The sequence below is a fragment of the Oryctolagus cuniculus genome, chromosome 6, assembly GCF_051225735.1.
Source record: "Oryctolagus cuniculus isolate XC-2025 breed Fujian yellow rabbit chromosome 6, ASM5122573v1, whole genome shotgun sequence".
In the NCBI taxonomy this organism is placed as follows: domain Eukaryota; kingdom Metazoa; phylum Chordata; class Mammalia; order Lagomorpha; family Leporidae; genus Oryctolagus; species Oryctolagus cuniculus.
This window is the reverse complement of record NC_142872.1, coordinates 135401461-135417561: the sequence shown is the minus strand read 5'-3', so window position 1 is coordinate 135417561 and position 16101 is coordinate 135401461. Positions and strand designations below refer to the sequence as shown.

The 16101-nt window shown below is 35.9% G+C and overlaps 1 protein-coding gene across 3 annotated transcripts in view; it reads right to left on the bottom strand.

Moving 5' to 3' along the window:
• PKHD1L1 (PKHD1 like 1) overlaps positions 1–16101 on the bottom strand; it is a 200319-nt gene that overhangs the window by 62260 nt on the left and 121958 nt on the right. For all 3 annotated transcript variants that reach the window (XM_070075409.2, XM_051843973.3, XM_070075410.2), the window contains exons 56-59: positions 11924–12053; positions 10463–10581; positions 5311–5440; positions 3725–3898 (exon numbers count right to left, since the gene is read on the bottom strand). In XM_070075409.2, coding sequence (XP_069931510.2) covers positions 3725–3898; positions 5311–5440; positions 10463–10581; positions 11924–12053 — 553 coding nt within the window. The remainder of the gene's footprint in view (positions 1–3724; positions 3899–5310; positions 5441–10462; positions 10582–11923; positions 12054–16101) is intronic.

The window sequence follows — 16101 nt, the reverse complement described above, 5'->3', positions numbered from 1 at the left end:
TTGCCACCAAGAACCAATTGCCTCCCCCTTGGGAGTGATACTGCTTCATTGAGAATGCATGTATAAAGTATGAGGTATAATGTACCTGACATTTGAGTGCTAACCCTATAAATAGCTTTTAAGGCCATTATCTTTCACAATATATTTCAGAATATGCATTACCAATTATCCACTAGGCAGTTTGATATAAATACAATTGCAGTAATGAGAGGTAATCTTGTAGGTTAGCAATAACTGCAATGACAATCTATGACAGGCTACTATGCCAGGTGCTGTACTAAGTGCTACACAAGCAATGTTTATAGAAAAACCTAAATGGGCCAATAACCCACACAGAAATTGAATCAGTAATAAAGACACTCCCAACAAAGAAAAGCCTAGGACCACATGGCTTCACTGCTGAATTGTACCAGACACCTACAGAAGAACTAGCTCTGATTCTTCTCAAGCTATTCAAAACAATTGAAAAGGAGGGAATCCTCCCAAATTCCTTCTATGAGGACTGCATCACCTTAATTCCTAAGCCTGAAAAAGATACAACACAGAAAGAGAACTACAGACCAATTTCCCTGATGAACATAGATGCAAAAATCCTCAGCAAAATACTAGACAATTGAATCCAACAACACATCAGAAAGATCATTCACCCAAACCAAGTAGGATTTATCCCTGGTATGCGGGGGATGGTTCAACACTCACAAATCAGTCAATGTGATACATCATATTAACAAATTGAAGAACAAAAACCATATGATTATCTCAATAGATGCAGAGAAAGCATTTGATAAAATATAACCCCCTTTCATAATAAAAACTTTAAACAAATTGGGTATAGAAGGAATATCCTTCAACACAATCAAGGCAATTTATGACAAACCAATGGACAGTATCCTATTGAATGGGGAAAAGTTGGAAGCATTCCCACTGAGATATGGAACCAGACAAGGATGCCCACTGTCACCACTGCTATTCAATATATATAATCCTGAAAGGCTTAGCCACAGTCATTAAACAAGAAAAAGCAAACAAAGGGATACAAAACAAAGGGAAGGAGGAAGTCAAACTATTCCTATTTGCAGATGACAAGATTCTTTATATAAGAGATCCAAAAGACTGCACTAAGAGACTATCGGAACTCAAAGAAGAGTTTGGTGAAGTGGTGGGATCAACACACAAAAGTCAATAGCTTCTGTATACAGAGACAATGCCATGGCTGAGAAAGAATTTCTAAGATCAAGCCCATTCACAATAGCTACAAAAAATCAAATACCTTGGAAGAAATTTAACCAAGGATGTCAAAGATCTCTACAAAGAGAATTACAAAACAAAGAAATAGAAGAAGAAACAAAAAAAGGGAAAAACCTTTCACGTTCATGGATTGGAAGAATCAATATTATCAAAGTATTCATACTACTGAAAGCAACTTACAGATTCAATGTGATACCAATAAAAATACCAAGAACATTCTTCTCAGATATACAAAACACAATGCTGAAATTCATATGGAAACACAGAAGACCCCAAATAGCTAAAGCAATCTTTTACAACAAAAATAAATCCAGAGGCATCACAATACCAGATTTCAAGATATACTATAGAGCAATTATAATCAAAACAGCCTGGTACTGGCACAAAAACATGTGTAGGTCAATAGAACAGAATAGAAACTCCAGAAACCAATCCATGTATCTACAACCAACTTATCTTTGACAAACAAGCTAAAATCAATTCCTGGAGCAAGGATAGTCTCTTCAACAAATGGTGCTGGGAAAACTGAATCTCACATGCAAAGTATGAAGCAAGAACCCTACCTTACACCTTACACAAAAATCCAATCAAAATGGATCAAAGACATAAATCTATGACCTGATACCATCATATTATAATAAAACATTAGTGAAAACCTGCAAGACATTACCAAAGGCAAAGAATTCTTGGCAAAGACCCCAGAGTCACAGGCAATCAAAGCCAAAATCAACAAATGGGATTACATCAAGCTGAGAAATTTCTGCACTGCAAAAGAAATCCTCAGCAAAGTGAAGAGTCAGCTGACAGAATGGGAGAAATTATTTGCAAACTATGCAACTGATAAAAGATCAACATCTAGAATCTATAAAGAGCTCAAGAAATACAACAACAAAACAAACAATCCAGTTAAGAAATGGGCAAAGAACTTAAATAGGCATTTTTCAAAAGAAGAAATTCAAATGGCCAACAGACACAAGAAAAAATGCTCAGGATCATTAGCCATCAGGGAAATGAAAATCCAAACCACAATGAGGTTTCACCTCACCCCCGTTAGAATGGCTTTCATACAGAAATCATACAAAAAGTGTTGGCGAGGATGTGAGGAAAAAGGTACCCTAATAAACTGTTGGTGGGAATGTGAACTGGTAGAGCCACTGTATAAGACAGTATGGGGTTATCACAGAAATCTGAATGTAGACCTACCATGTGATCCACCCATCCCACTCTTGGAAATTTATCCAAGAAAATGAAACCAACATATAAAAGAGTTAACTGTACCCCCATGTTTATTGCAGCTCAATTCACAATAGCTAAGATAGAGAATCAACCCAAGTGTCCATCAACTGAAGACTGGATAAATAAATTATGGGATATATACCCTTTGGAATACTACATAGCAGTATAAAAAATGAAATCCTTTCTCTCTGTCTCTCTCTCTCTCTCACTATCCACTCTGCCTGTCAAAAAAAAAAAAAAAAAAAAAAAAAGAAATCCTGTCATTTGCCAAAAAATGCATGCAACTGGAAACCATTATACTTAGTGAAATAAGCCAGTCCCAAAAGGACAAATACCATATGTTCCCCCTGATCTGTGGTAACTAATAGAGCACCGAAAAGGTAATCTATAGAAGTGAAATTGACACTTGAGATGCGATGACTTTGAACAGCCCTTGTCTCTACTGTTGAGGAGTGGTTTTTCTTTTTCTATACTACTTGTTGAACTCTTTACTTAGTATAGAATTAATCTTATGTGTATAAAGAAATTTAAAATAGGTCTTAGTAAAAAATAAGAATGGGAATATAAGAGGGAGGAGGAAGAAGGGTATGGGTATTGGAGGGAAGATGAGTAGGGTGGGAAGAATCACTATGTTCCTAAAGTTGTATTTATGAAATGCATGAAGTTTGTATACATTAAATTAAAGGTTTCATAAAAAATTAACCAGGTTTGCATATCAGGGAAAAAATAAAATGTAATGTTTAGAAGTGAAATTGACATTTTGAGATTCAATGATTGTTTACAGCCCTGTCTCTACTGTTGAGGAACAATATTTTTTTCTTCATATCATTTGTTGAACTCTTGAATTACTGTAGAGTTAATCTTATGAGTATAAAGTAATCTGAAAATAGATCTTTGTAAAAATTAAGAGTGGGGACTAGGAGAGAGAAGAAAAAGGGTGGGAGTGTGGGCAGGAGGGAGGGTAAGGTGGGAAGAATCACTATGTTCCTATATCTGTATATATGAAATACATGTAATTTGTATACTTTAGATAAAATTTAAAAAAAAAAACAAAATAAAAAATAAAATTTACTGTAAATAAAGAATTTATTTGGAGAATAATGCTTGGGTTATATAATCACTCTTAAAGCTTTATTTCCCATGTAATCCTATTAAGAGGAAAATTATTTTAGAACTGACTAAAAATAGAAGAGATCATGCTATATTTCACTTAGAAAAATAAAACTAAATTTATACTAACCTGTAAATGTCATCATATTTTCAGTGAATGAGCCAACCAGGACATGTGCACCAAAAGAGTCCTTGGACCAACCTGGGTAATCTTCACCAACTATTTTGATGTTCCTACTCAGTATCCCAACATCAGCTGCTAATGTGTAGCTCTGACCTGTTCCAGGGACGTGATATCTTTCAGCTGCAATAGAAGGACAACTAGATTATTCCCACTGCTGAGAAATGCCTGTCTTTACTGGTATCATTCCAGTTCATAGGATAAATATTTCAAAAGTCAACAGAAATGAATGAATTTACTAGATCTACATGCTTAAATACATATGGAAGACACTTTGAAGTTAATATAAATCTAATTCATAAACTGAAGTACAACAAAACATTTCTGCTCTTTATACCTAAAAGATTATAATTGGCAAATATAGCAGTGCTTAACAAATCTTAAAGCTGGTTTGCAATCACTTCAGATCATACACAAAAGCACTGTTGTACAGCAATTTGAGAAGTTTGTTGTAATTCTGATAGATGTGGAAATGAGATAGAGAAGTAAAAGAATAAATTGCTCAAGGCTATGAGGACAGTCATCAGCACACAGATATTATTTCTCTTGACACCTAAATCTTGGCTTGTACCATTTTTCCTGTGAAATTTTTATATCCACCACAATGATTTATGAACATGTAATTGGTTATCAAGTATAATTTGTATATTTACAATTTACTGATTTGTAAAATCAATAACCTAAATTACAACCTACATTTCTAGAAATCATACTCAAAACTTTAAGACCAAGAGGTGCATGTTAAACAAAGAGAAATATTTGGTATTTTAATAAAAAAATCTGTAATATCAGACTTCAAAAATCAATTGTTTCATAGTTAACTAAAAACAATTATTTAATAATTAATTATAACTACAATGAAAGATTCTTCAATAAAAGCTACTTTTGATTTTAAGAAGAAATATAATATAGGGTGATAGATGTATGTGTTTCTCTCAAAATACAGCTTTAAAGAGTTAAGTTTTTTTTTTCATGTGGGACATCTGGAGTTTCCATGAGCATCAGAAACCTCTGGAAGGCTATTTTAACTTCACACTCCTGTCTGCACCAGCTTCCTGAGATTCAGATGAAGGTAGCATGTCAAATGGGAAGATGTTGACCTGTTCATTCTCTCTTTGAGAATTACAACTTACCGTTTCACTGTAGCTTGTATAAAAGCAATTATAGCTGAGGAATGTATTCATGGAACAAATCAGGACAAGATGTTTAGAGATCAAGGGATCTTAATTTCAGTGTGCATAAGAATCACCTAGAAGCTTGTATAGAACAGAAAGTGCCCAGGCTTACCCCACAGATGTGATGTAGTATGTCTTTACTGAACACGTGCTGAATGAATGAATGCACCATGCAGGAACTCTGGGTAGTCAGCACATAAATGGTAGCATTCCTTGGGTGTGAAGCCAAGTGAAAGGCTTCTCTAAAATATTTATGACATGTTTTATCAAAGAATTGTAACTACAGGGTAGAACACTTGAATGTGAATATTATAAGACATTTAGATTATATACCTGCTTGGCTCAAGAGCAGCCACTTACCAAGGTGAGTGTAGGATAGGCTATCATTAAGAATGAGAACTTTATGATCGTGCAGGATTTTAATGATCCTTCTAGTTTCTGTCTGGTGGAAATCATAGCTTGTGGTTGTTATCACAATCTCTTCTCCTTCCTTCGAAAAATTCAAGTGTCAAATTTAAAACCAATTTTAAAAATAGGTTTATATTTTCATAATAAGAACTATTAAATACTTCTAATTAATTTATGTCTATTAGCAATCAGTCTATAACCAGAAAAAAAAAACACACTATACAATTAGACCTCTAAAAATCAATATGCTTGTGTTTGATATTAAGAATTCTAAAGTTGAGACTGTCAGATTTTCCTTAATTTTCATTCAATAATTTAATAAAAACAAGGCAGTATGCATTTTTAAAAATTAAATAAATCAAAGGATTTGGTTTGCTGTTGTTTTTCTAGGTCCTTTAGATGCATTGATAGCTCATTTATTTGGTCCCTTTCCAATTTATTTTTTTAAGATTTTTATTTATTTATTTGAGAGGTAGTTACAGACAGCGAGAGGGAGAAACAGAGAGAAAGGTCTTCCATCCATTGGTTCACTCCCCAGTGGCCACAATGGCTGGAGCTGAGCCAATCTGAAGCCAGGAGCCAGGTGCTTTTTCCTGGTACACCATGAAGGTGCAGGGGCCCAAGGACTTGGGTCATCCTTTTACTGCCTTCCCAGACCACAGCATAGAGCTGGACTGGAAGAGAAGCAGCTGAGACTAGAACCTGGCACCCATATAGGATGCCGGCACCACAGGCGGAGGATTAACCTACTGCGACACAGCACTGGCCCCTCCAACTTTTCTCTTAACACTGGTTTTGCTGCATCCCATAATTTTTTTTAAAGATTTATTTATTTATTTGAAAGGCAGAGTTACAGAGAGGCAGAGTCAGAGAGACAGAGAGAGGTCTTCCATCTGGTTCACTCCCCAAATGGCTGCAATGGCAGGAGCTGGGCCCCTCTAAAATCAGGAGCCAGGAGTTTTTTCCAGATCTCCCCGACAGGTGCGGGGGCCCAAGGACTTGGGCCATCTTCCACTGCTTTCCCAGGCCATAGCAGACAGCTGGATCGGAAGTGGACCAGCAGGGACTCGAACTGGTGCCCACATGGGACACCAGCACTACAGGCAGCAGCTTTTCCTGTTACATCACAGTGATGACCCCTATCCCACAAGTTTTGATGTGATGTATGTTGTCTTCATTCATTTCCAGAAATTTTTTGATTTCACTTTTATTTCTTCTATGACCACTGTTCATTCAAGAGCATGTTGTTCAGTCTTCATGTGTTTGCATATGCTCTAGGGATTCTTGAGTTGTTGATTTCCAGCTTCATTCCTTTGTGATCAGAGAAGATGCATGGTATGATTTCATTTTTTTAAATTTGCTGAGACTTATTTTATGGCCTAGCATGTGGTCTATCCTGTAGGATGAAAAACTCTGTAGGTATCTGTTAGGTCAATTTGGTCTATTGTGTAGATTAATCTGTTGTTTCCTTGCTGATTTTCTGTCTGGTTGATCTGTCCATTGATGAAAGTGGGATATTGAAATCCCCAATTACTATTGTATTGGAGTCTATGTTTCCCTTTAGATGTCTTAACATTTCTTTTAAATAGCCAAGTGTCCTATAAATGGGTGCATATACATTTATTACAGTCACATCTTCCTGGTGAATTGATCCCTTAATCACTAGATAGTACCCTTCTTTGTCTCTTTTAATAGTTTTTGTGTTAAAGTCTATTTTGTCTAATATTAGCATGGCTACATCAGCTCTTTTTTGGTTTTTGCTAGCATGGAATATCTTTTTCCATCCTTTCACTTTCAGTCTGTGTCCATCTTTGTTGGTGAAGTTTGTTTCTTATAGGCAGCAAATAGATGGGTTTTGTTTTTTAATCCATTCAGCCAGTCCATTACCTTTTAACTGGAATTTGGAAGTTATTTACATTCAAGGTGACTATTGATTAGCAATGAGTTGGACCTGCTATTTTTCCATAATTATTCCTATTGTTTACTTTGGATTTCCTTCGTACTTTAACTGGGAGATTTTCTGCCTTCACCTTTCACAGTGATGACAATGTTTCTGTGTTTCTATGTGCAGCTCATCCTTAAGCAATCTTTTGTAAGGATGGACGAGTGGTGACAATTCTTTTAATTTCTGTTTGTTATGGAAGGTCTTTGTTTCACCTTCATTCATAAATGAGAGCTTTGCAGGGTACAGTATTCTGGGTTGAAAGTTTTATTCTTTTTAGACTTGGACTATATTTCGCCATTCTCCCCTAGCCTGTAGGGTTTCTTCTGAGAAGTCAGCTGGAGTCTAATTGGAGATCCTCTGAAAGTAATCTGGTGTTTCTCTAGTGCACATTTTAGTATCTTTCTTTTATGTTTTATTGTGGAGAGTTTGACTACAATGTTTCATGGTGAGAATTTTTTCTGGTCAAATCTATTAGGAGTTTTGTGTGCTTCCTGTACTTGAACTTCCCTTTCTTCCTCCAAATCAGGGAAGTTTTCCGCAATTATTTCATTAAAAAGGGCTTCTAATCCATTTTCTCTTTCCATGCCTTCAGGAACTCCTAAAACCTGTATGTTTCGTCATTTGATAGTATCCCATAAATCTCCAACACTGTTTTTTAGTTTTCTAATTTCTTCTTTCTTCTTCTTCCTTCTTCTCCTTCTTTTTTCTTCTTCTCCTTCATCTTTCTTCTTCCTTCCTTCTCCTTCTCTTCTTCTTCTTTATTTTTTGTCTAACTATAAAATTTCCAGAGATTGTCTTCTAACTTGGATATTCTTTCTTCTGCCTCACGAGTGTTAAGGCTTTCCACTGCATTTTTTATTTGTTCTATTTAATTCATTTCCAATATTTTGTTTTCATTTCTCTTTAAAATCTCAATTTCATGGGAAGAATTTTCATTCATGTCATGTATGGATTTCTTTAATTCATGCTTCTGATTACTTCTAAGTAATGCTATGATAAATCTTTGAATTTCATTTCTGGAATTTCTTCAGTCTCTTCATCTTCCTATTCTAGCATTGAAATGTTGTTCTGTTCTTTTAGGGGCATCATGTTATCTTCCTTAATCTTATTTCTTGTATTGCTGTGTTGCTGTGTTTATTTTTAGGCATTTGTGGAGATACTTTTTTTTCCCCCTGTGATGGCTTTTATCCTTGGACTATACCTCTGTGGCTTTGTGAAAACCCTGAGGCATGTGCTGGGTGTGGTCAGGGAACTCTGTTCAGTGTTCTGGGGTGGGGGAATGCCCAAGGTGATTCCCAAGTTGGGTGTGGTAATCTTTTTGTTGTTGTTATTATAGGGGACCTTTGTTCAGCTCTGTTGGCACAGTCTCATGCTTACCTCCTCTCCTCCAAGTAGACCAATTCCTGGGCACTAGCCCCAGTGGGTACAATATTCTTCCAAGCTGCCACAAGAACCACACAAAGAATCTGTGCAGTCCTCAGTGTGAGCTTGGATCCTGCAGCAATGACCCTCACCAGGGAATCAGGTGTCCTATGAATACTAATACTTTTAAATAAAAGTTAGGATAATGTTATTAAGGCTTGAAAAAATCCCAGCCCATCCCTTTTAAAAATAATTAACTGTTCTTGTGATTCATGAAAGGTGGGAAAAGCTGAGGAAAGTTAAAGGGGTAGGCCAAGTCATAGAATCCTTGAGTATTAAGTTCCTCCTTTTCATCCAGTCTCTGCTCAAATGTAACCTTCTCTGGAAATTCTATTTACTATTATCTACCACCCCCTACTGTGGGAGACTATCAAACTGCCTATTTTATTTCCTTCATCCACACACATTATAATCGGAAATTAACAAATATTTGTTCCTTAGGTTCTGTCTCTCCCATTCCAATGCATATTCCATGATAGCATGGATTAATTTCTTCACCACTGAATCCCCAATTTTTAGAAAAGCATCTGACCCTGGTTAAGTACTACTTGGGTAAATAATATACAGAAAGTATTCATTAGTAATCAAAATATTTATGATTTGGAGATATAATGGTGCTATAGAAGCAAGTTAATTGCTCTCTCTGAAAGGAATGGAATAATCACAAATAAGAATATATTGTACATAGACCACAATATCTTAAGGCTTCTTCCATTTATCAATTTTAAACAACATTGAGAGGGCAAACCCATATGTTTTGTGATGTATATTCACTTGCTCAGAAAAAGGCAGTCTTCGTTCTGTGATTCTAAGGCTCATTCTCTCCAGAAAGGAACTGATTGAGATCTGAGAACTTGGAAATGGAATCCATCCTTTCCTCTAAACCTTTAACATTAAAGAGTGTTTGTAAAGCATGTGAACTCTAAGACCTGTAAATGTTTATGAGTACAGCAGAAATGGAAATAACCAAAATTTATATTCTGCCCAAATCTCTCATTTAACACAGGTGTTATTTGAATATCACTGGGCAGTGCTGGTGTCCCGTATGGGCACCAGTTCGAGTCCCAGCTGCTTCACTTTCAATCCAGCTCCCTGCAGATGGCCTGGGAAAGGAGTGGAAGATGTCTCAAATGCTTGGGGCCCCTGTTTCCTAGTAAGAGACCAGAAGAAGCCCCTGGCTCCTGTCTTCAGATTGACTCAGCTCCGGCCATTGCAGCCATTTGGGGAGTGAGTTAGTGGATGGAAGACCTCTCTCTCTCTTTCTCTCTCTCTCTCTCTCTCTGTCTCTACCTCTCTCTGTAACTCTGTCTTTTAAATAAATAAAATTTTTTAAAAAAAGAATATCACTGGGCATCAAGATTTGTTTTCTTTCCAAAGACTTAACATTAAAATCACAAATTTGAAATGAAGAGGTAACTAAGATAACAATCACAATATTTAAAATAATTCTATTTCGTGTTTTCTAAGAGTTTCCGGTGAATAAATATATTTTAACTCAACCTATTTTAACTCAAAACTTTCACATTTTTCCCTCATATATGTTTGGAAGGACCTTGAGGCCATATTTTTTTTAAAAATGGTTCCTATCAGGTCAGTTTTTGGTAAGCTCATTGTAAAACATCATTTCTCATCTATGAAATCTCATGAGAAAATAAGAGTCTACAAGAATAGATCAGAATTCCTTTCAAGTGGACCCACTGTGTATATCCATTTTCCATCACACAATATTTTCACTACCTGCCAATCCACAGCATCCATCAGAGATAGGACTTTGGAACCTGCCTCTGCAGTTTCTGACAATTTAGTTTTATATATTGAACGTGGAATTCCATGAAGATCCAGCTCTCCAAACACCCCTAGGAGAAAACCACACTCCTATTTACTTGTCATGCAGTACTGAGTCGGGTGCTACTATAAAACAAAATTATTCATTGAGATATTTTAATAAATGTTAAAGTATTTTATGAGTACTTGAATGAATTAGTAGAATAAATTACAGTCATCTGCCTAGGGCTATGTGAGAAGCCTTTGACCCTTTGACCCACTTCTCTGGTACATAAAAATTAAGGCCAGTACTCACGAGTACATGAATAAGAATGTTTCCCACAATATTTGGCAATATTAGAAAGCTATAGTTAAATAAACATCAATAGGGGAATGACAAATTTTAATATATTAATACAGTTGATTATTATGCTATAAAAAGGAAGAGTTTTATCTATAAGTGTTGATCTAGAAAGATAACATAAAGTGAAAAAAGAAATTTGCATGATAGTATATTTAGTTTGGCTATGCTTTTAAAAAATATCATGATAAATATAAATTTAGGCATAGAGTAAAAAAATGGGAAGACACATGAATAAAAATGAACTAAGTTACCTTAAGGGAGATAGAGTGGAAAGATATATTTATTAATATTTTCTTTTGATGCTGTTCTGTGTTGTTTGAAGTATGACTTTGGAAATAAAATGTATATATTATAACAAATATATATTTCTTAAGATTGTATTTGTCTGCCTCAGGACATTTGCTGGTAGAGAGCTGATTCATCCTGAGCCATATTTTTAAATCTTCATTTTAGTAATTGCACAGTTATTGTACAACTGTACATATGTTTAGATGTGCCTTCTGAATAAACGTGCAATAATATTAATAAAGGCAGTTGTTCACTGTGACCAAATGAACTCTTCCAGACCTTTTGCTCTGTGGGCTGGGTTGGGAATATGCACAGTAAACCAAGTTAGCTGGGAAACTAAAGTTCAGCGCCTGATGTAATTGGATAGCTAATAGCAGAGTTGCTTGACACATGGATTATTTATTAGTTAACACTGTACATGGAGTATGTAGAGTTATCTTTTAGAGCAAAATAACTAAAATATGAAAAATATGAAAAGGAAAAACTGGGAAGAAACCAGTCCAGAGAAATATACATACAGAGAGATTTGTTAAGGTTAGTTTTGTAATAAATAATGTTGCATTTTGGTATAAAATAGATTTTTATCTCTTTTATCTAGTATAATGTCCTCTGATTCACTTCTTTAAAAATCTCTACTACTTTTATAACCCTTTACTATAAATAAATGTCTATAAAAGCTTCTGATACCATCTCACAACAAACTGATAAGTACTTTAGTGCTACATATTTAAAAATAGATTCTCAAAACTGATGATGATTTTGGTTTTGGCAAAATCATCTACCTAAGACCTTTGCCCCTTGATTTGGTCCATTTGGAAGAGCCCATTCTGGTGAAGAATGATTTCCTCTAAGAACAATCTGCAGTTCTCCTTTGAAAGGATTATCTTCCCATCCGCCAATTAGTCTGCCTCCCTGCAATGAAGCAGAAGAGTGTTAACATTTAAAAATCAAGCAGATTTTTAAATCCTGCATAAAAAGTAATTAAGAAATCACTGGCAGTCTCCCTTAGTAAAGACAAATGTACCTTTTTACATATAGAACAGCACACTGAGAGTGAGTTTAAACCATTCACTTTAGATTGGATGGTTTAAGGCACTTCTCCAAGGTCAAATTCAATATTTACTGTCAGAACTGCACTTAAAACCAAGATCTCACCCAAGACCTAAACTAGTGGTGTTTTAACAGACCATGCTATATTGAATGCAATATGTCATATACAAATAAGACTCTTCACAATTACATCCAAGATATGGTGTTTATGAGCCATCATTGTTAATCAGAGCTACCATTAAATATTTGCTGATTTGGGGGCCAGCTCTGTGGTGCAGTGGGTTAAGCCACAGTCTGCAGTGCCAGTGTCCCATATGGGTACTGGTTTGAGTCCTGGCTGCTCCACTTCTGATCCAGTTCCCTATTAATGAACCTGGGAAAGCAGTGGATGATGGTCCAAGTCCTTGGGCCCCTGAGAGACCTGGAAGGAGCTCCTGGCTCCTGGCTTTGGTCTAGCCGAGTCCTACCTGTTATGGTCATTTGGGGAGTGAACCAGTGGATGAGATTCTCTCTCTCTCTGTCTCCCCCCTCCCTGTAACTCTGCCTTTCAAATAAATAAATAAATCTTTAAATAAATAAAAATGTTTGCTGATTCTATATAAGGCGTAATATGTAATAACCTATAATAATTACATCATTTAATCATCACACCAAATTCGTGAGTTGATATTTTATTCTTATTTCACAGGTAAGATAACTGATGCTGAATGAGATTGAATAACTTTCCCAAGGTTATCTAATGAACAATGAGGTAAGCATTCAATTCCAGTTTTAATTCACCTCAAAACTCATACATCTAATCAGAATATTATGTGCTTTAAAAGCATTAAAGGATAAGTTTCCAGATTTTATCTTTTTTCTCAAACAAGAGCTTCTAAACATTTTTAGTTTTAATGGTGAATAATAGCTTTTTGGTTAGGTCATTCTTTTTCATGAACAGTAATAAAAGACTGACAGAACAATTAAACTGATTAAGCTATTACACATTCAGGATCATCTGATGTTTATGAAAGAATAAGATTATTGTTTCAAACCATTGATACATTTCTATTCATCTGCTCTTGCTTTCATAACTCCATCCATGCGTATTTGTTTTAAGAAACACTGGTTGTTTTCTATCCATTTCTGATAGATTTCCCTGTTTGCTGGCATACAACTCTTTGTAGTAATTTCTGATGATTCTATTTATTTCTGTGGTATCTGTGTTAAATTTCCTTTTTCATCTCTGATTTTATTGATTTGGGTCTTTTCAGAAATGGATAGATTCCTGGACACATGCAACCTACCTAAATTGAACCATGAAGACATAGAAAACCTAAACAGACCCATAACTGAGAGAAAGTGAAACAGTAATAAAGGCCATCCCAACAAATAAAAGCCCAGGAGAACATGGATTCACTGCTGAATTCTACCAGACATTTAAAGAAGAACTAACTCCAATACTTCTCAAACTATTCAGAACAATCGAAAAAGAAGGAATCCTCCCAAATTCTTTCTATGAAGCCAGCATCACCTTAATCCCTAAGCTGGAAAAAGATGCAGCATTGAAAGAAAATTACAGACCAATATCCCTGATGAACATAGACGCAAAAATCATCAATAAAATTTTGGCCAAGAGAATGCAACAACACATCAGAAAGATCATCCGCCCAGACCAAGTGGGATTTATCCCTGGTATGCAGGGATGGTTCAACACTCACAAATCAGTCAATGTGATACACCACATTAACCAACTGCAGAAGAAAAACCATATGATTGTCTCAATAGATGCAGAGAAAGCATTTGATAAAATACAACACCCTTTCATGATGAAAACTCTAAGCAAACTGGGTATGGAAGGAACATTCCTCAATACAATCAAAGCAATTTATGAAAAACCCACGGCCAACATCCTATTGAATGGGGAAAAGTTGGAAGCATTTCCACTGAGATCTGGTACCAGACAGGGATGTCCACTCTCACCACTGCTATTCAATATAGTTCTGGAAGTTCTAGCCAGAGCTATTAGGCAAGAAAAAGAAATTAAAGGGATACAAATTGGGAAGGAAGAACTCAAACTATCCCTCTTTGCAGATGATATGATTCTTTATTTAGGGGATCCAAAGAACTCTACTAAGAAACTATTGGAACTCATAGAAGAGTTTGGCAAAGTAGCAGGGTATAAAATCAATGCACAAAAATCAACAGCCTTTGTATACACAGGCAATACCATGGCTGAGGAAGAACTTCTAAGATCAATCCCATTCACAACAGCCACAAAAACAATCAAATACCTTGGAATAAACTTAACCAAGGACATTTAAGAGCTCTATGATGAGAATTACAAAATCTTAAAGAAAGAAAGAGAAGAGGATACCAAGAAATGGAAAAATCTTCCATGCTCAAGGATTGGAAGAATCAATAGCATCAAAATGTCCATTCATCCAAAAGCAATTTATAGATTCAATGCAATACCAATCAAAATAGCAAAGACATTCTTCTCAGATCTGGAAAAAATGATGCTGGAATTCATATGGAGACACATGAGACCTCGAATAGCTAAAGCAATCTTGTACAACAAAAACAAAGCCAGATGCATCACAATACCAGATTTCAGGACATACTACAGGACAGTTGTAATCAAAACAGCATGGTACTGGTACAGAAACAGAAGGATAGACCAATGGAACAGAATTGAAACACCAGAAATCAATCCAAACATCTATAGCCAACTTATATTTGATCAAGGTTCTAAAACCAATCCCTGGAGTAAGGACAGTCTATTCAATAAATGGTGCTGGGAAAACTGGATTTCCACGTGCAGAAGCATGAAGCAAGACCCCTACCTTACACCTTACAGAAAAATCCACTCAACATGGATTAAAGATCTAAATCTACGACCCAACACCATCAAATTATTAGAGAACATTAGAGAAACCCTGCAAGATACAAGCACAGGCAAAGACTTTTTGGAAAAGACCCTGGATGCGCAGGCAGTCAAAGCCAAAATTAACTACTGGGATTGCATCAAATTGAGAAGTTTCTGTACTGCAAAAGAAACAGTCAGGAGAGTGAAGAGGCAACTGACAGAATGGGAAAAAATATTCACAAACTATGCTACAGATAAAGGATTAATAACCAGAATCTACAAAGAGATCAAGAAACTCCACAAAAACAAAACAAACAACCCACTTAAGAGATGGGCCAAGGACCTCAATAGACATTTTTCAAAAGAAGAAATCCAAATGGCCAACAGACAAATGAAAAAACGTTCAGGATCACTAGCCATCAGGGAAATGCAAATCAAAACCACAATGAGGTTTCACCTCACTCTGGTTAGAATGGCTCAAATGCAGAAATCTACCAACAACAGCTGCTGGTGAGGATGTGGGGAAAAAGGGACACTAACCCACTGTTGGTGGAAATACAGACTGGTAAAGCCACTATGGAAGTCAGTCTGGAGATTCCTCAGAAACCTGAATATAACCCTACCATACAACCCAGCCATCCCATTCCTTGGAATTTACCCAAAGGAAATTAAATTGGCAAACAATAAAGCTGTCTGCACATTAATGTTTATTGCAGCTGAATTCACAATAGCTAAGACCTGGAACCAACCCAAATGCCCATCAACAGTAGACTGGATAAAGAAATTATGGGACATGTACTTTATAGAATACTATACAGCAGTAACAAAATGAAATCTGGTCATTTGCAACAAAATGGAGGAATCTGGAAAACATCATGCTGAGTGAAATAAGCCAGTCCCAAAGGGACAAATATCATATGATCTCTGATCAGTGACAACTAACTGAGCACCAAAAAGGAAACCTGTTGAAGTGAAATGGACACTATGAGAAACAGTATCTTGATCAACCCTTGTCCTAATGTCAATGAACAACTTAATACTTTATCCCTTTTAGTATTTTTT